The following is a 21,549-nucleotide window of genomic DNA, read 5'->3' on the forward strand; positions in this document are numbered from 1 at the left end:
ACCGTGATGATGATGAGAGAGAGAGACACGCAGACCCCAAATATACAGCAAGCATCGTCAGGGTCGGGATGGAACCCACGTCCTCCTGTAAACCAGGCGAGGTAGTTAACATCTCCTAGCCACCGTGATGATGATGAGAGAGAGAGAAACACGCAAACTCCAAATATACAGCAGGCATCGTGAGGGTCGGGATCGAACCCGCCTGCATACCAGGCGAGGTAGTTAACATCTCACCACCAAGGCGCCCCTATTTAAGGACAGACTGAGCCGTGTTTGAGGAGAGCCAAGTGCAATGGGCAACAGCGCACGCGGAATGCGTGGAATTAGCTTCGCAGGTGCCGGGAGAATTCACCGACGCAGCAGAAGCTGGACCGGATGCGAGGGAGGCGGCAGTCGGACTCCAGAGGTTGCCGGTTCGTCTCCATCTCCCCGCGCGCGGCGGTTGAAACGACGGTGGACGTTCCTTAAATCCCCCTTCCCCACCGCCTCCGTCCACCACCCGGCAGCGCTGCGAATGGGTTCACCCCCCAGTTAAGTCGGCCGGCAGGTCGCGTGTGGCGGGTCAGAGTGCGCTTACCCCCCTCTACCTCATCCAAGACGACCGGGCCAGCGTGGAAGAGTAGGCCAAAGCACCCACTGTAGGCGCCGTCTACCCGCTCCCTCTAGCGGAGGCGCCTTCGGCCAGCGGTGGAGTGAGTGGGCAATTGCAGGGCTGTGACCCTTGACCTCTGTCTGCGTGAGATACGAGCAGGCTGACACAGGGCCACTTTGAGTCCGCAGACTGGCCCGAAAATCGGCGCGAGCCCTGCGTGTCACGACACGCAATTTCTGAGTCGCATTTCAACGGCAAGTTATGTAACCTGGGAACAGCTTCACCGGTCTGCTCTCGGGAGGGTTATGGCTCGGAACGCTTTGTCGTGCGTGGGAGGAAAGTGGAATTTGCAGAACTCAAAACATTCATCTCGACTCCAACTTGTTTACGCAGGCAGGGCTTGCAGAGTCTCAGGACTCGACTTCAAGAGGGCCCTGCCCGCTTTTCGCAGCGGCAGGGGGCCGATGTCGCTGCTGTCGCTGCTGTCGCGTGCGATCCCAAGCGAGTCATTTGCAGGTAGCGTTTTAGCGTTTGCCGAGATGTTTTGGCCGATGCCAGTCACGTCGTGTTTGTTTGAGCTATGGGAGGAAACCCATGCAGCGGTCGGGAATCTAACCCACGCCCTTCTTGCTTGTGAGGCGTGTGAGTGTTACCACACTGCCCTTGCCACTCTGCCCGCCCCCCGCACCGAGGCACACTCATTCCCAACAACCATCCTCAATCTCTTCTCAACGGGTGATCGAATGGAGTATTCCCGAGAGCTGACTGAATCTTGAACTTTAAACTAAACTAAGGCCCACTGAGCGATGTAGTTCTTTTTCGCAAGTGACCGGACCGCAAATGAGAGCCCAACGAAGTGGCTTATCATCGAGTGGAAATTTATCACAGCCAAATAAATCAGTGAGGAGCAGAAAATCGGAGGACACTGAGAAAAATCCACGCGATCACAGGGACAGAGACGCGTAAACTCCAAATATACAACAGGCGTCAGGGTCAGGATCGAGCCCACGACTTTCTGTGCACCCGGCGTGGCAGTTAACATCTCCGACCCACCGAAATGCTGTTCTCTCGGAGCACGTGCCGAACAGCGCGACGACACCCGGCGCGTTCCGTCGACACGGCGACGAGCTGCAGTGGCATGGCAACGGATGGGTTACTCTCCCAACTTCACCTTGCGCTCCAGGATGGATCTCCGTGAAGCTGAACGGCGGCTCGCCCTTTGCCAAGATGCTGCGGTGATATTTCTGCCCACCCGCTTACGGCGCCGCCGCCGCCAAAGCCGCAGCACGCCGACCGGTTTCTTATCGCGGCCGCGCTCGCCGCAAACAGGATGCACGGCACGGGAGGAATCCTCGCTGTCTACCGTGGCCCCACCTGATTCGCGCCGTCGCGGGCGGACGGCCGTCACGCCGCGCGCCACCTTTGTGCGGTGCGCCGCCCGGCACCTTTCATCTCTCCTGCCGCTCGCTCGCCCGCCACACTGTTTTGCCTTTCTAGCAACCGCTTTTGATTCGGGTGCCGTTGAGACGGCGCAATGGGCAGAAAAGACAGCGAGCGGATTTTTTTTTCGACCGCCCCGAGATTCCCCGCCGAGATTGCCTTGCCACCGCCAGTCGTCGCGTTACCCACTCGCAGAGTCGTCTGGATGTTGTGTTTGCGTTCTCGCCCCCTCGCCCCGCCACCCCGTCCCCCCACCCGTCACCACCCACCCCGTGGAGGACCTCGGTGCCCGACAGTCGAGAGGCTAAATCGAGCAAGTGCAACGGGATTCGAGGGAAGGGGGGATTTGGCTGGGCAGGGGTGGGTGGAGTGGCGGCGCAGTGGTCGGCGCACTTGCGCTTTAAACCCGCCAGAGTTCAATTCCCGGTCACGGTAATTGAACTCTCGCTGACTTTTGAAAGACGCGTGACTCTCAGCCGAGGTCCGGCTCTAGAATACAATGGCTATTTGTTTCATAAGAAGAATGTTCCATGAACACGTGGCCTCCCTGCCATGGGAATGTGGAATTTCCACGACCATCTCACGTCTGCTATGATGGGTTGCGCCCCAAAAATCTGGTGTCACAAAGCAACGCTAAAAGTATTCGCCTTAATAATAATGTTGAGTTGTATATATATGTACTAGCTTTACTACCCGGCTTCGCCCGGGACTTGAATTTACCACGCCCGGCCGCCTTTGTCTCCCCAGTGGCGATGTTCACACACCACACTAGTTATTCGTTTGAGGCTGAGTCGACCTAGGGGAGGCCCGGGACCAGTTCAAATAATTGTCAACGGTGGTGGCCGTGAGCGGGAATCGAACTCGGGTCGCCGTGTTCGTAGCGCAGCGCGCTAACCACTACACCACCGCTCCCCCCACGCACACGAGCGCGCGCGCGTCCATAGGTACACATACACGCGCTTGCTGCAAACACACACAACTTTCAGGGTGCGTAAGGCTGTAAACGACTGAAATAATAAAACAATGCTGCGCGAAGAACGCCTTAGGCCTGCAACACATTTGTATGGCACTGTACCCGCGGAGGGTTGGGGGGGTGACATGAGCAGGCACACTGCGTTACGCTTCCGCATACGGGTCACATGACAGATGTGACGTCACAGTTCACTTGCCGTGCAAAATATATGCATTATTGCGTCCCCCCCCCCCCCAAAAAAAAATACAAAAGTCTATTTTCATAATTGTTGCATGGTGTACAGTCTGGAAAGTACCCACATGGCAGATTTCAAGTTTTTTACATGTCGGGAAGTACGCTAAACATTTTGAAGAGACGCACATATTCACAAATTTCCCTTATATATAACATGTGGAGCACGTACCGACACTCGCTGTTTAGTATAGCAACCTATGAAACCACGCCCGTGTCGCTATGTTGTGTACCGTTTACCATCTGTACCATCACAGGGCACTGTGGAATAGAGCTCCGTTCTGTACTGTGTACAATCTGTACCATCACACGACACTGTGAAATAGAGCGTAGCAGCTCACTGAGCCCTTCTTGCCATTAACAAATAAGATCGGTCCAAATCTACCTTGAATCTAGAGCTACGCCATCCTTCATGCAACTTCATGCAACTCTCGCACAATCTCTGAGGAACCACAGACAAGATGAAAAGCAGTGGGCCAGGCGGTCAGCTGGCACCAAATGTTGTCCACGCTCGGCAGTCCTCTATACATCAAGATGCTTTCAACAAATCAACGAGTGTTCATACATGCTTTGCCAGCCAGGGCGGTGATGTCATGATCATCGTCGTCATCGTCATCGTTATCGGCATCGTCGTTATCATTGTCAAGTGGCGACGTGACTTCATCGCGCACGCGGTGACGTCATAATCATCATCGTCGTCGTCATCATTTGACAACGTGCGATGAAGTCACGTGGCGACGTGACCTGGCCGTCCTGTGACGGCATCGCGCGCGACGTCCGCGGCGTTTTCCGCCGCCGTTCGGGACCCGCTCCCGAGGTGACAGGCACGCCGAACAAACGTTCTGCAGCAATCACGCGCAAGCAACATTTATTTTCTTCCTCGTTCAAACAGAACGCGTCACGTGAAGCGTGCCTCGCTAGTCGTGTGACCTTTCGGGCACGGTGTTGGGGGGGGGAGTGTGTGAGGGGGGGGCAGGAAGCCGCGACGGGCAAAAAAAATGACATTGCAATACGTCCGGTAAATTATTGACACGAAAAATTAAAGTCCACCTACCGGCCTTGTCCTTGTCCATCTTTCCCGGCAGCACCTGCAACGACAAAAAACAAACCGACACACAAACACCACGATGATCCACGGCAGCGAAAGCCTCCGTGTTACACTGACCACGATGATCGTCGCCGCTCCGCTCCCGTGAGGTCATGGCGGAGATGAACCGTGCACGCGCGGCGGCGCGTACACGGGGTTAACCACATCTTTGAACAACGAGAAAAAAAATCCCCGCTGCAACAGGACAATAATAATCAAATAACAGTGCAGGCGAGAATGCCAAGTAGCGAGCTTTGCTGTCTTCTCGACGTTCAGATGTTTTTAGCCAATTAAGGAGTGTGCGTACAGGTGCTGCTGTGATGAAGCACCGCCTTGTGATGAAACGCTCCTCGGCCTGATGAAGTACCACTTAGTTTGCTCTTTCAGAAAGTCGACTATTCAATGTGCAACTGCCTTCTCTACACACACACATACACACACGAAGACAAAGGTCCCCGATGTAGCCTACACAGGATGTTGGGTCACGTGCTATTAGCGAGCACCACGCCCAACCGCCTTTGTCTCCCCAATGCCGATGTTCATGCACCCCACTAGGTACTGGTTTAAAGGCCGAGTCAGGAATTGAACTTGGGTTTGCCAGTTTCGTGGCGCAGTGCGCCAACATAGACAACTACCGCCCTCCACGCAGAGACAAGGACACGCTCGCAGGCACGCACTTGCACACTGAGACAACAGCGTGTGGACACGTTGATGAGGCACGCGGAGAGGAATGATGTGAACAGCTGAACGGAGCAAAACAGTGGGGTAATATTTCAGTCAACACTGGGCCATGAGCGATCGCCAGGGCCACGCGTCCCCATGCAAGCTGCGTGTCACTCACGATGTGCTCAAACGTGCGCACTCCTCCCACTCTCAGCCACAACTGGAATTGCCACGCAGGGCATATTTAGTTTGTTCAGATGTCTCAAATGAAGTCCGACCTCACGAGACGATTTGTAAGCAAGGCGGCCGTGAAAGAGGGTCGTGGGATATTTCTCCGACCGCTTTAAATTATGAGAACGCTGCCGCGGCGCGATGGTTAGCGCCACGGGCCTTGCTCACCACGGGCAATGTTCTTGAATCTTAAATCACAGGAACGCGCGGGGAGGCCTTTACCCGGCAATAGATCGACCATGGCCACTGCTGATGACGACCGTCGGGGCCAGCTTATTGTCCCCGCGTGCGGCGTTGAGCCACGTTGCGAGCCGCAGATAGGCCGGGAACATTCACGGTCACCACCACCACCCGGGGGAGACAAAGCCAACCGGGTGTAGTGTTGGGCCACCCACCCCCTCTCGTGTGCCGTGCCGGCCTTCGTAATGTTCACGGCACTTTGCCCCAAAAATCTGCGTGCCATCAGTACAAAGTGAAGCTGCGGGAGTTTCCCTGCACCCTGAAAACAACAGAGCCATGAGCTGGCCTTGAGATTTCATCATGTTGTTGTTGTTGTTTTCCTCGCACTTTCTGTTTATAGGTGGCGTTGTGTTGCCACTTTGGAAGGGTTTAGCCAGAGAACAATCGATTTAATTTTTGGTTCGCGTTTTGGGCAACTGAGAAAATGGGAGACTTCTTCTGGCGTTGCTTGGCACAAAGGGCAGCAGTTTGGGACGTTTGGGTCGATTCGATTTTGGTAATCGGCTAGCATGGAGCAGTAATCTGACCAGAGTTGAGCCAGTTATGTGCGAGTTGCCTGGGTCAGGGATTTTTCGTCGTCTGCTATGGGTGGGGGCCAACCCCCTAGCACGACATTGAGCTTGAGATTTCATCATCATCATTATCATCAACCATGGTCAATCCACTGCTGGATGAAGGTCTCTTGGCGTGCGACTCCGTTACCTCCCAGACTCCCCCCGCCCACCCGCGCCCCCCCCCACCTCCGAGACTCCGCAAGAAAATGAACAAGATTTTTTTGTTCTTTAAACTCAACAGACCAGCTGCCGTGCACCTGCGCACGCGTTATGATAACACTCGCGCCCACTCCAACGATTATGACAAGCGTAGCTTTGTGACAAGTGACGAGAGTGGGTGGTTATAGAGGCGTGAGCGCGCGCACCCGCGTGCCGCTACCAGTCGGGAGCGGCGGTGTGGCGGTTAGCACGCTGCGCTACGAGCACGGCGTCTCGAGTTTGATTCCCGCTCATGGCCAACGCCGGCGTGAAGATTATCTCAACCGGTCATGGGCCTCCCCTAGGTCGACTCAGCCTCAAATGAATACTCGGTGCGATGTGTTCTAAATATCGCCATGGAGGAGATAAAGGCGACCGGGGGTGGTGTTGGGCCACCCAACCCCTCATATGCCGTGCCTTCGTAAAGTTCATAGCACTTTGCGCAAAAAGTCTGCGAAGGCTACAGGGAGAAATCTTTGCGTGCCATCAGTGTAAAGTGAAACTGCGGGAGTTTCCCTGCACCCTGAAAACAACAGAGCCATGAGCTGGCATTAAGATTTCATCATCATCATCAACCATGGTCAATCCACTGCTAGATGAAGGTCTCCCCAAGCCACGAGTACTGCCGCCTTCCCTGGCAGAGAGGCTTGAGGTCTTCTAGCCCCGCGTAGCCACAGTGTTGTTGACAAACATGATTAGAATATGTTTTATATTTAAAATTGTATGGCCAGGAAAGGCCTATCCTGGGCCTCCGGAGTCATCTTCAGGAGGACCCCGAGTTGGGATGTTTGTCCAATTCCCTTTGTAATCCCTCGCCTCTCTTGCTCTGCGAGAGCGAATAAGTTGAATTTCTAAATCTCGTCATCATCTGGGAAAAAACCCCTGATGGGCCCAGGGAGAAACCGACTCATTTGGGTGCATAACCTTCGAAACAATGCCGCACAGATCAGTTTAAGAAATGTCTAAACATTTCCCTGCTCAAAGGGAAATGGGCGGGCGAGGGGGGTTACCGATTTGTGTGGCGGCTGCAAACCACGAACAGGAGGAATCCGATGAGCTATGAAGCTCTATTTCACACATGTCCAGTAGGGGGACACGGGGTCAGAACGTTACAACAACATAAAACAGACAATCATTAATATGGTACTGTATGTGTACAGTAAATGTAAGAGGCGCAGCTCTCAATTCCCTGCTCAGGCCACTGCCGGTGGGAGGGGCCTCTCTCCTGTGGTGAAGTATGGTCAAACAGCTCCCACGACCGATATTTTAAACGACTAAAAACATTTCTGGTTTAATTTTTAGCAGTTAAGGCCCACTGAGCTATATAGCTCTTTTTCAGAAGTGGCCTGGCTACCATAAATGATATAATAAATGATAGCCATAGTAAATGTGGAGGGAAAAACCAGAGGACCCAGAGAAGAACACACACAACCACGTGGAGAGAGACATGCAAAGTCCAAATATGCAGGCGTTGGGGTCGGAATCCACGACCTGCTGCACGCCAGGTGAGGGAGTAAACATCTCGCCACCGTCGTGATATACCAGAGGGAAGCCTTCATTTAGCAGTGGTTGGACGAAGGGCTGCGCATTCATATCATTTTAGAGTGAGAACTTCGGTCAACTCTTTCACACTGGCCGGACTTCTTGGTCGAGGTGTACCCACATTTTACACAACCACATCCAGCGACCTGCCAGTCGACGAGCGGTTGTGGATATTTAATGTCGCGTTAAATTAATCTATTCGTCTAAGCTCTTAAAGCTGTCGATGCACAGGTAGTGAAGTGACGTGTGTAATAATCCATGGCTTAGATTCACATTCGCTGTATGTAAATATTAATCTTCCATGATGGCGGGATGTTAACTCCCTCGCCTGGTATACAGGAGGTCGTGGGTTCGATCCCTACCCTGACGCTTGTAAATTTGAAGTTTGCGTGTCTCTCTCCCCATGGTAGCGTGGACATTTATCCCGGTCCTCCGGTTTTTCCCTTCCGGATTTAGAATCAACATTGTGGGTTCAGAGTATTTGGCCGCTACAAATTCCCACGCGATAAGCCACTTCGTTGGGCTGTCGTTTGTGATAGCCAGGGTCGCGCATTCTGAAAAAGAGCTACACAGTCCAGCGGGCCTTACTTGGTAAAATAAAACAAAATATTTTCGGTTATAGTTTATAGTTTAATGGGTTTCGCGTGCCCTGAAAGTCACGAGTGGCCACTAAGGTTCACGACCTCAGTGGCCACTCAAATCGTTACGGCTGTGACCGTAGGCGTGATGTCTTTTTTTCTAGACAGCCCAAAGTCAAAGTCAAAGATCCCCCGTATAGCCTTCAATAGACTGTTGGGGCAAGTGCTGTTAGCGAGTAGCACGTATGACGGCCGGCACGGCACACGAGGGGGGTGGGTGGCCAGCACCACGCCCGGCAGCCTTTGTCTCTCCGGTGGTGATGTTTACCACACACCGCACCGGGTACTAATTTGAGGCTGAGTCGACCTAGGGGAGGCCCAGGACCGGCTCAGATAATCATCACCGGTGCTGGTGGCCGTGAGCAGGAATCGAACTCGGACCGCCGGGTTCGTAGCGTAGGGCGCTAACCGCTACACCACCACTCCCCACACATACACACAATGCTTGCAGCAGGCATGGCTCTGCTGACGAGACAATTAACAACAACAAAAAACTCGACACGTTCGTGAACAACAAAAATAAAAAAAAATATGCCATCAAATCGGCGACGTTTCGGGCAATGGGCCTTCTTCATGGCACATAGAACCACGTGTGTCGAGCCGCTTCGTCAATCGCGCTTTGTGCACCACTGCCCAGCTCAGCAGCAGCGGTGGCAGCAGTAACAGCAGCGACAACGCGCGTCTTGTCTAACGATGAGATAATGAATTGTCAAAACCGGGCCTTGGGTTTGCTTCGCGCCGCACGCGCACCAACGCCGCTGACACCGCACACTCCCGGAACACCGCCGTGTGGCTGGCGAGAAGTGCAAAGAATCACTTTTGTTGATCGATTACGGTAAGCGGAGACGAATATACGGGAAGGAAGCGCGCGCGTGCGCGAGCGTGGTTTGCCCGCTACTTTTTCTTGTTCTTATCATCGGCCAGCGTTTTCCTGCCTTCCCAAACAAAAGGAGCTGCTGTACGGACGGACAGACGGACGAACCTCACACTCCCTCCCCAATCACAGCTCAGCGCCCGCCCACCACTCAGGGACACTGCTGCCCCTGTTGTGTATGCAGCCGCTAAGCCTCAGGTCAAACACAGGCTGCAACTGTCCCGTCCGCCTGCCCCTACTTACAAGCAGAGCAAAGAGAGAGACAACAACATTGGTGAGAGGTGACTCTCAGCAGGGTGCTGCTGCTGCTGCTACAGTATGACCCCACCAAAGTGTCGAGTTTCGCCCTGAATATGTAGGAATTTGGGTTTCGTCAAGAAATGCACGGTTCTAGATTTGAAGTTTTCGTGACTGCAAGGGTCCATACTCTTTGGTTTTTTCGGTAAAGTCACGTAGGTAAAAACATTAATAAATTAAATCACGACGTTTCGGAGGCAACACAAGCTTCCGTCTTCAGGTGGAACCGTCACAGCAAAATTGCTGTATCAAGTGATACCTATGTGACTTTACCGAAAAAAGGCACGATTGTGGTTGTTGTTGTTGTTGGTGGTGGTTTTTTAAGCATCTCACAATAAATGCAGCATAGATACTGTGAATCAATCCATCTGGTGTGCAGATTTGTACTGCTGATGCAATTCCGATGCAGTATACAGGACGGAAGTTCAACATACATAGAGCGATTAATGGGGTATCAGAATCTTGATTTAGACTGTAGGAGGAGAAATCCGATGAGCTATGAAGCTTTTTTGGGCAAGGGCTCAGTGTAAGCAGCTCGACAGGGTGGTTTTGGCCTACTCTTCCGCACAGGCCAGACGGCTTGGGAGCACCCACGCCTTACCCCAGCCGTGCAAGACCTGCCAATCAACGAGCCGCGGTTGAACCCATTGATACCGCTGGCTGGACAGAGGAGGCGGCGGGGGATGTAAGAGACCGGCACCGTTGCTTCGGGGGCAGGCGCGCGTTCCCATTGACCCCGCGGCAGCAGCCACGCCCTCCAAACGTAACGGAGTTGGAGAAATCTCATAGAAAGCATACGGAATTCCCAATGGGAATATTTGTTATATGTGTGGACGTTGTTGAAAATGAATGACTGGCAGTGTTATTCATGATAAAAATTAGTTGTTATTTTTATTTGTTCTGCATCGTTTCTGCAACATTGTTCGTCCGAATAGCGTACCGGTAACACCGGCACGCAATATCCATTCGACTGGCAACTGATAACAATTGATTTTCACGCTCTTAATTTGATGCGTGTATCGGCAAGCATACGAATCCGGTTGAATCGATGAATTTCCAAAAAATATTAACCAATAATCGGTAGAGTGATCCGATTATTTACATAATCGGCTTAAGAGTCTTGCTCTAATTTTGTCCTCCACGAGGTGGTGAGATTGCAAACTGCCTCGCCTGGTATGCAGGAGGTCGTGGGTTCCATCCCAACCCCGACGCCTGCGTATATTTGGAGTTTGCGGTGTCTCCCTCCTCGCGGTCGCGTGGATTTTTCTCCGGGTCCTCCGGTTTTCCCCTCCACATTTAGAATCGACATCACGCGTTCAAAGTATTTGGCTGCTATAAATTTCTACATAAGCCACTTCTGATTTAAAGCTTTCGTGACTGCAGGGATTAATATTCTTGGTTCTTTCGGTTCACAGCTGACCTTCAATTATATTTATATTATTTTATTATTTGCCTTCTACGTGACTTTACCGAAAGAACCAAGAATAGAAGCCACTTCGTTGAGCTATCATTTGTGGTCAGGTTGATTTTGAAAAAAAATGTATATAGCTCAGTGGGCCTTACATGGTGAAATAAAAAAGAATAGTTTAGTTTAGTTTTGAGTCAAGTTCGCACATGGGCCCACACTGTACTCAATCGCCGCTTGTTACCCTTTTTTCTGCGAAACAGGCGAGTAAAATTTACATTCTTATTGTGCAATGGCACGCGAAGGTGTTACTTGTTACAACAAAGCGTCGGAATAAAGCGGGGGCAAACAGAGGGAGAGAGTAAAGAGAGTGACCGAGCGAAAGGCAGCCCTAGAATGGTGACATTTCCACACGCGGCAAAGGTCACACTTACCTGGCACGTCACCTCGCCGTTTAGGAATGGCAGATTTTTTTTACCACGCGACGTCTTTGGGAGCTTGTGGCCTTGGCAACACGGCGTGGGGGTTTCTCCCCGTGCCGAGCGGGGCCCTGCTGCACTCACGGTGTGGGGGTTCTCACCATTCCGAGTATGGCCCTTCTGCAACAGTTAATTTGTTTAATCTCTCGTGGTATGAGACCTTGCCGACGTTGCTAAGCGCTGTCGGGGAAACTAACCACAAAGACATCTTAACGGTAAACTCCTCCTCTCGCACCGTACGCACGTAGCCAGCCGCGGCAAACGGTCGAATTAGAGAATTTTAGGGGTCAAATTGTTGGCGCCAGCTCCACCGCCTGGCGGCCTCCCAGCTTGGCCTGCGGTTCCTCCTCGGCGGTCATGAGATGCGGTTTGAATAAACGATGTCGATTTGTGAAACTAATCTTTGGGTTTTTGTTTTGTGGCATACACTCTCAATCTGCTGCTTCATCCGCCCCACAAAGAATCTGGTGTTCAGGCCCAGATATCATTGTTTTGTTTTACCAACAGCAACTCCATATAAACTACAGGACCCAATTTAATGCAGGGGAAAAAAATGCTCTATGGGGGAGACAAAGGTGGCAAGGTGCGGGTGATCCCGGCCGCACCAACAGCCACGCTCCCCAGCAGTGCCGCGAGCACGACCCCTACGAGCGACGCGCACCACGGGTGATCTTGCGTCGCTGTGAACCGACTTTCGGCTATTCTTTTGTAGAATGGCTCCCCCCCCCGAGGTACTCAGCTCCTATTACGTAACTCTGACCCTCGTTGCATAAGGACGAAAACGCACGAGGCGTTTAAAAACGCTGCATTCCTGAACACCCCCACCCCCAGGCTACGTGGAACCGCGGCGTTGTTTTTTCGTGTGTGCAGCCTCTGGCGTGTTTCCACAAAGTCTTAAGAGCTGCCCGGCGCACAGGCCAGACCGCCGAGTCCGATGTCCCATGGTCCCAGGGCAGAGAGAAACCGGGCAACGGGGCAGAGGCCGACGCGCACGTGGACGCACCGATGAGTTGACGCGTCACCACGTCACCGCATCCCCGCGAGTCGAAGGTCACTTTGCTTCACCACAAAGGAGACGAACGGCAATCGGCGCAATTTCTGGCTGCGTCAGGGGAGGGACTTGGGGACTGAATTTGATTCGACTCACCACAAAGTGGTAGGCACTTCGTCGATCCCCGGAGGAGTGATGGGGTTTGAGTTGATCCCTAGCCAGGGTTTGAATGGCGATTGTGAATCAAGCCGTTTGATGGTCATCCCACCAGGTCGGATTGCACACTACGGACCTTAAATCACTCCACTGCTGGATGAGGAAGGGCCTCCCCATGCCATGTGATCATGGCTTTTTCCTTACCATACTTCAGCACGCTGATCAGCGCGAGTTTATGAAGGTAGGCAGCATAGACATTGAAGCGGAGTACAGTACAATAGATTTTGCTGCACAGCCCTTTGATGACAATGTCGCCCTGCTGAAGCTGCCTATAACACCTATTAAGCACGGGGCTTGCCCATCCAAGCACTACCCAGGCTCACTGCTGCTTAGCTTTCAGGATCTGATGGGACTGCGAGCAATCCGGGTGATTAGTCATTGACAGGTTTTCATTACCAGTGTGTGATTACCCAAAGTGTATTGCAATCTAATAATCTGTAATGTGGATGGTTAAAGAGCCTGTGACATCATTTACAAGAGTCAGGTTTTGTGTGTCACTGCTGTATCGCAAACCACATTGCGCGCTTTCTGATGGGTTTCTACTGCCATATGGAATGCTCTTCCTTCCGATATTAGGAAGCCATTGGTGCTATGCACTTTTAAATAATCTAAATTGACAAACGCATTTCTTTACAACTGCTTTTTGTGTTTAGTTTTATGTCCTTTCCCCACACCTCTGATTAGCGCGGTTGGCTACATACGGTGCGAACAAAGTTCAACATACATTCTACAAATAAGACGAGGTTTTACCCTTTCTGGCAATAAAACAGTTGTGTTAAGATGTTAAAACACCAAACAGAAACCCTTTTCAAGGAATCATGTCTACATTAGCCACATGTATTTGTGGTGTTCGCCTTTTGGCACCCTCTGGTCTCACAGTGTTTGAGACGAGGCTCTCTGGTGTGGACCAGTTTCAAAGAATGCATCATATGCTACCAGAGCATGTTTTTTGTTTGCATGTTCACTATAAGTATATGTGGTTAATGCGGACATGATTCCTTGCAAAAGATTTCTGTTTGGTGTTTTAACATCTTAACACAACTGTTTTATTGCCGGAAATGGCAAAACCTATTCTTATATTTTGATTCTGGCAAGGGAGGTCCCATGATACGTACTACACTACACACTACACACACTACACTACACACTACACTATACACTACACACACTACACTACACTATACACACTACACTACACACACTACGCTCTACACTACACTACACACCACACTACTATACACTGCTCCACTATACTAAAGTGAAAGCTCATTTGTTTAGAACTGCTTTTTGTGTTAAGTTTGTTATCCTTTCCCCCGCACCTCTGAGTAGCACAGTTGGCTACATACGGTGTGAAAGAAGTTCCATCGTACACAGATACGGTGCGATGTTTAAGAATTTGCAGCAACTAAGAAATCATTCCAAGGTCGTCATCGTTTACGAGGACTTGTAACGAAACGGAACGTGCGCACGAGGTGTGAACCCCACGCTACCACAATCACTGAAAACGCAGGTGAGAATCGACATTTTAAGTCACCGTTTCCGATCGGCTTGGCACGAGAGATGCCCCACGTTCGCTTTGCAACACGTGCACACTGGGAACCTGCGAAGGTTGGATTTGTGAACATCGGTGCGGCGGCTTCATCGGTCAGGACGGACGCGCGACGGACGGACGTGTGGCGACCTCGTACGTCGCGGCACGGATGCCTCTCGTCGGCCCAAAGTGATCACTACAACGTTGTCGTTCGAATGTTTCCCCCAGAATCCGTTATTGCGACGGAAATTCTCGTTAAAAAATAACAAAAAAAACCTCGCTTGAGTAAAATAGAGAAAAAAATTTGAGGAATCTGCCGTGAAATTGAACCGAGCGGATTTTAGATTTTTTTACAGTGTTGAGTTTAAACTCCAGCTGCTCGTAACATGCTACGCCGTCGACACTCCCTAGGAAATCCGATCCCTAGAGATTTAAAATATGCTACTTTGGCTATTAAAAGAGCTACAGTCTTTTAGAGTTTCTAAATGGTATTAATCATGGCTTGTTTTACCCATTCATCATTAGCATCAGCCAAGATAGATCCACAGCTGAATGATCGTGCCTTCTTTTATGACCCTGCGATGTCAAAATCCGCCGAGCATCTACACACCAGCTGATTTCATCACTCCATCTCCACCGTGGACGTCCTCTGGTGCCTGGCCCCGAAGTGTTGACGTTCACACTCCGCATAAAATAATTATTTAAGGCCGAGATGACCTAATGGCGGTCCAGGTATGGGCAGGAATTTAACCCAGGTCCCGGGGTGTTTATGGCGCAGTGTGCTAACCACCAACCACCGCTGCCGGATCATCATCATCATCGCTATGGGGACCGCTCACCCGAGTTTTATTCCCAGCTATTGCTAAGCACCAGTGGCAATTGAGATTTGAATCTGTTCTTTTTTAGGTCAACTCAGCATTAAATGAGCGCCAGGTGCGGTGTCCAAATATCAATGCTGGGGAGATGGGCAGTCCTTTCAGGAGACAGCCAGTTGCTGGAGATGGCCAGTCTGTTCGCCGCGTGGATTTGCGCCGCTGGGGAAACTATTTTTTTTTTGCCCGAGTGTTTCGCCCCAGGGGCGTGAATGAGGACCCCTGTCGGCCTGCCGGGGAGGGCCGGCGCTCCGGAAGCATCGGCGCTCCGGCACCATCGGGGCGTCACGCCCTATCTCCAGGTCACTCGGGCACGTCAAAGAGGCTTCCGGCACCGTTAATTGCCGATGGCTCGTGATAGCGAGCACGCAACGTGCTCGGACGACAACCACAGTCCGCTTGGTCTGTATGGGGTGGCCCAATTGTCGACACACACCAGGTTATTTCATTGATTTTTTAACACTGCCATCGACACACTTTAATTGTTTCACCTGTAAGCGAATACTTTATTTGTTATCGTTCTCAGTATACCCACGTTTTTCTTATTCCTTCTTTTCAGATGAAGTTTCGAAATGGCAAGAAAATGTACGAAGGGGGAAACGAGTTCCATTCACTTTCATACGTGCTCAAGGAAGGCAGCTGTAATCTTTATAAATACTTTTTTTAAGAACACGCTTTAATGAAATGTACCGTACTAGTAATGGAAAAACTCTACGACTCCAAGAAGTGGCCCCAAAGCTTGCCATAGCATAAGGGGCCCTGGCCAATTACAGCCAACGTCAGTTGAGCGTGGACAATTAGATCCAAGCTGACACATAACATATAAAAAAGATGGTTAATTTTTTTTTTACGATAGAATATAGTATTGTCATCAGTATGACATAAGTATACGAAGTTTGCAGTCGATACCACATTGGGAAGTGGGTTAAAATTGAGTTACAAGATTTGAGGATACGACAACAACAACAGACAGAGTGAGTTAAATAAAAGCGTGTAAAAACACAAATTCCTAAATTCATTTCAAAAGAGAATTGGGTCATCGTCTATTTAATGTTAATGGAAGTAAAAAAAAAGAAAGGGTTTTACCCCATGATACATCTGCTCACCCCGAGCTTTCAATGCTCTGATAGTGCATTGTCCTTGTACTGTACGGCTTTTGCATTCTCTTGTCTGACACTGGTGAGACTAGGCCCTAAAAACGGTGGAGGCCAAAAACAATGTCGTATATTATCAGAGCGTGTTTGTTTGCATGTTCACCGCAAGTACCATGTGTTTAATGCAGTAACTTGATTGCTTGCACAAGATATCTATTTGGCGTTTGAACATATTAACACAACCCCTGTTGTATTGCCAGAAAGGATAAGGCCTATGGAAGTTTTGAACATTTTGATTTAAAGCTTTCGTGACTCCAGGGATTCAGATTCTTGGTACTTTCGGTAAAGTCATGTAGAAGGGAAAAACAATTCTCACGACGTTTCCACTGCAACACAAGCAATCATCATCAGGTGTGAAATCCACAGCAAGAAAATTAGAACATTTTGAAAGTTTGAAAATTTTGAAAATTTGAAAATTCTGAAAATGTTCTTGATGTTGATTTCACACCTGATGACGATTTCTTGTGTTGCAGTCGAAACGTCGTGAGAATTGTATTGTTTAATATTTTTTATTATTTTATTATTTCCCTTCTACATGACTTTTGAACATTTTTTAAAAATAAAGTCAATAATCCATACGTGATTCGCTAAAATAAATAATAACTTTCTGGGCCGCCCTGTATATAAGTGTGACAATAACCAGCGGGAACGATGATGACCCCCCCCCCCCCCCCCATTCAGCCTGCCAGGGGTGGTGGGGCAAGCCCTGTCAGGGGGGATCTCGTTAAGGCCGGCTGCCGTGGACTAACGGTCAGTAGCATCACCATACTTGCGATCCTGGGGGCAAGGGATGGTCGCCGGTTCGATGCCATCTCCCGGTGCGACTGTTGAAACGTTCGGCACGTTTCTGAATTCCACTGCACCCCCCCCCCGGCCCCATGCGGTGTTCACAAAGCTTAGCACTCGCTTGGGCAAGCAGCAGGTTCTTCGCCGTTCCAACATTCCTCCTCCTCCGGTTTTCGATGATGAGCCAATTCAATTGGGGCACGTTTGAACGTATCGCGGTATTATAAAATAAAAAAGGCACATTTTTAGCAATGATTGTTTATTTTCCCGCGGCGATTCGTAACCAACGGTCAGAAAATCTTGCGGGGTGGTGGGGAGTCAAAATCAGTTCTCGTGATGTCGAAGCAGTCGCAAGACGAATGTTACGTATGTATGTTGAACTTCTTCCGCACCATACATAGCCAACCGTGATAATCGGAGGAGCGGCTGAACACAAAGCTTCTCAGTCTGTTGCCGTAAAGCAGTGCCCAGCCCTGATGACCATTGGCTGCCTCCGTGTTCCAGAGGCAAGAATTCACTCATCTTGCCCGAGAATCGGTTCCTAGATTCGTTTCTGGAATCGTTTTTAAGGTGGGACGGTGGCATCACAAAGATTACGATTCGTGGTGGTGTCACCACCACTGGCAGAGCCAGTGGGGCGGTGGGTGGCACATGCCCCCCCAATGATCCGATCGAAATCCCTAATTTCGATCGGATCATTGGGGTTTATTTGTAATAAATCAACATTTTGCGACCCCCACTGCCACTGCGTAGCATATTATTACTTACCAGGGACTCTATGAGATGATAGGACAATAGTCTGAGTCCATAATTGGCAATAAGTAACGGCAAAGCAGTTATAAGTGACTCAGAATTGTGCGCAGTTGCGTATACAGTACACGACTTCCCTGAAGGCATTCACCTTCAGCGAGCACGATGCCGATCGCACAACGCGGTGCGAATTCGACCCTCGATCGATGGCTGTGCCATCGCCGCACACGCGTCGAATAAAAAGCAAGGGACAAGTCCTTACTTATTAACAACTCCTCTATCATTTTTCATTGCTGGAGGGGTTGCCACCCTCCCTACCTGAAAATCCTGGCTCTGCAATTGGTCACCACCGCACGTTCGAATGAGAAAACGGCCGCTGAATCGAAGTGGCAACTTCTGACGGAGAGTTCTGCAGCTCACTCAAGGGGCAACAGCGACATCGTCCGACTAGATTTGAAGTTTTCGTGACTGCAGGGATCCATACTCTTTGGTTCTTTCGGTAAAGTCACGTAGGTAGAAAATCAAATAAATTAAATCACGACGTTTCGGGCGCAACACAAGCGTCTGTCAGCAGGTGGGACAACCACAGCAAGAAACAATTGGTGAAGTGGGCAAAAGGGCTGCTGTAACAAGAGGCTATATAAAGCCACTTGTTACAGTAGCCCCTCTTGCTGTGGTTGTCCCACCTGATGACGGACGCTTGTGTTGCGCCAGCAACGTCGTGAGATTTAATTTATTTTATTTTATACTCTACGTGACTTTACCGAAAGAACCAAAGAGTATCGTCCGACTGTTTCAGTTCGTACGCTGCACCGGTGCGGTACCGCCAATATGTCCGACTTGCCAACGATGTGATAACTCGATCTGATTAGCGCTGTCGCTGGGTGGTGGAGGGCTACCGTTAAAAATAACACTGGTCAACAATTTTTTTTCTGGCCTGGAATTTTGCAGCTGTTTTCGACTAATTTCAGGGTGCTGATTCCAAATCTGATCTCAGATTTACTCTATCACATCTGATTTTTATGCTATCGGCATACCCCATTTTAATTGATTTTACTTGAAATTAACTCTGTCACTTATGATTGCAAGTTGTTGCGAGTCAGTGACTGTTTTAGTGCTAAAATATGGTGCTGTATTTTTAGGATAGTGTGTTCATAATATAATTTTATGTAGATATCCACATTTATTTAATATTTTTCTTCTGCAGTCTTTATTGAAAATGCAATATTTGATACCTAAAAAACCTGATGTGATAGACAGAAACTGATGCCAGATTTGGAATCAGCACCCCAAAATTACCTTAAAACCGTTGGAATACCTTTTGCCAGAAAAAGTGTGTTGACCAGTGTAATAATAATAATATATACGCTACCTACACGCCAATCTAACCCAATAGAGGCGACTGCTTATGAATCATAACATTGGTCACAAGAGCCGATGTATGAAATTGAAATGCCTTGCACGGCACTTTTTAATGCAGGAATGTCTCAATTTCACGCGTTAATATGCACGCAGGGTCTACAACACGTTGACGCAAGGCTTTACCACAGACACACGGATTCACGCGTACGCACGCATCTACCGATGTACGGTACCATGCGTATGGACCTGATAAATCAACTTCGTGGTGGCCGCGCTAGGCATAAGCCGAGTTATCAAAATCTTTGGGGCTGTAAGCAGCTCAAGGGGATCCCAAATTCACGAACGCCAATTAACCTCTCTCATCTCTACCGTGTCCGCATCTCTCATCTCCATGCCAGTTAAACCCCCGATGAAACTTGGGGAGCTGAATGAGAGTTGAAAACAACTCACAAACACCACCTTGTTATGAAAGCCCCAACGGAGATGATCCCTGGGGGTTTGATCTTCCACGAAGCTGCTCGTGGTCCACCCTCTAAACCGCATCCGCAGCACAAACCATGGCAGTAGATGCAGATGCCAGATGATGATGCACAAATGGGAAAATTGAAAACTCTCCAGTAGTAGTGGTGCAACTGTGGTCATCCAGAACAGACCTTAGTACAACGTGTAACGACGGAACGCCCCGATCCACAAATACGGAGGAGACATTTTCTTAGGTTTTTTTGGCAAAGTCACGTAGGTAAAAACATTAAAATTAATAAAAGTAAAATAAAATTAAAATCACGACGTTTCGGAGGCAACACAAGCTTCCGTCTTCAGGTGGAACCGTCACAGCCACGACAGCTGTATCAAGTAAATGAGAGATTGCAGGAGCTACCACTCCGTTTATATAATGGTTGGAGAGGGGGGAAGGGCCAAGTTCAGCACACTTTTTATTCATATGGTAAGGTGAGGCTTAAGAGGGTGAGCCTTTGTTATGGTTTGTGACAACTAAACATGGTGAACATGGTAAACATGGTACACCTGTAATAGTTGTCTGTCAAATAATAAATAAGATTGGTCAAATAAGTGTAGTTAAATCTTTTTTTGCATGGTTAATCACATCTTTCCAATGATTACTCAGTTTGTAACCATCATCACGGTTGAAATTATGTCTGTGTTTGTATATTTGTATGGCTTCGTGTACAAACCTTTGAGGGTAGCCAGGAGGTTTGCAGAAAACCTTGGTCTCGGAAAAGACATTTTCATGAGAGCCCACCGAGTTGTAGCAATGATCGGAGACATTGGGGCTGTGACACTTGGCTTGGTCCTGACGCGGTTATCTGCTGGCTTGACCACCTGCATGTGAAATCTTAGTCATTGTCTCTGCAACTACATCAGCAACTGTACGAAAGGGTAAGATCTCCCCGCTTCTCCACGCTCGCCTACAATGATCTTATTTCACTGCACCTGTCATCACACCACACCACTAAACTTCTCACTTCTAGCATCTCACTACACCCACCAATCCCCACACCACTACACCCACCACTCCCCCCACCACTACACCCACCAATCCCCCACTACTACACCCACCACTCCCCCATCACTACTCCCACCACTCCCCCCACCACTACACCCACTACTCCCCACACCACTACACCCACCACTTCCCCACCACTACACCCACCACTCCCCCCGCCACTACACCCACCACTCCCCCATCACTACTCCCACCACTTCCCCACCACTACACCCACCACTCCTCATACCACTACACCCACCACTCCCCCACCACTACACCCGCCACTCCCCACACCACTACACCCACCACTCCCCATACCACTACACCCACCACTACACCCACCACTCCCCCACCACTACACCCACCACTCCCTCACCACTACACCCACCACTCCCTCACCACTACACCCACCACTCCCCCCACCACTCCCCCACCACTACTCCCACCACTCCCCACCACTCCCCCACCACTCCCCCACCACTCCCCCACCACTACACCCACCACTTCCCCCACCACTTCCCCCACCACTACACCCACCACTCCCCCCACCACTCCCCCCACCACTACCCAGACCACTCCCCCACCACTCCCCACACCACTACACCATATTTACGTGACCTAACCCAAACACCTCTATTATGGATAACAACAACAATATACACTGTCACTCCGATCAATAAGGGTGCGGCCAATAGATGACCCTCTTGCTACCGCGACGATGACGATAATGATCATAACTTTATTTCAAATCACGATAATTATCGTCTATATAGAATCACGCCGCCGTCATTCATTCACCCACGCAGCCCCCGCGAAGTTGACACCGCAGCTGGTACGTCGAGGCCGGGGGGGAGTGCAGTGATGTTACGGAGCGTCATCGAGTTGAATAACTCTCAGTTAATTTTCGCCATCGGGATGGTTGATCAATAACCGATATAT

General features: G+C 50.0%; 1 protein-coding gene across 1 annotated transcript in view; it reads right to left on the reverse strand.

Moving 5' to 3' along the window:
• The window catches only part of LOC144736306 (stAR-related lipid transfer protein 13-like), a gene marked incomplete at its 5' end in the record, with an annotated part of 150,757 nt that overhangs the window by 97,051 nt on the left and 32,157 nt on the right, over positions 1-21,549 (reverse strand). The window contains 1 exon segment of the mRNA XM_078618953.1: positions 4,291-4,324. Coding sequence (XP_078475079.1) covers positions 4,291-4,324 — 34 coding nt within the window.

The sequence above is a fragment of the Lampetra planeri genome, chromosome 60 (assembly GCF_965212315.1).
Source record: "Lampetra planeri chromosome 60, kcLamPlan1.2.h2, whole genome shotgun sequence".
Classification (NCBI taxonomy): domain Eukaryota; kingdom Metazoa; phylum Chordata; class Hyperoartia; order Petromyzontiformes; family Petromyzontidae; genus Lampetra; species Lampetra planeri.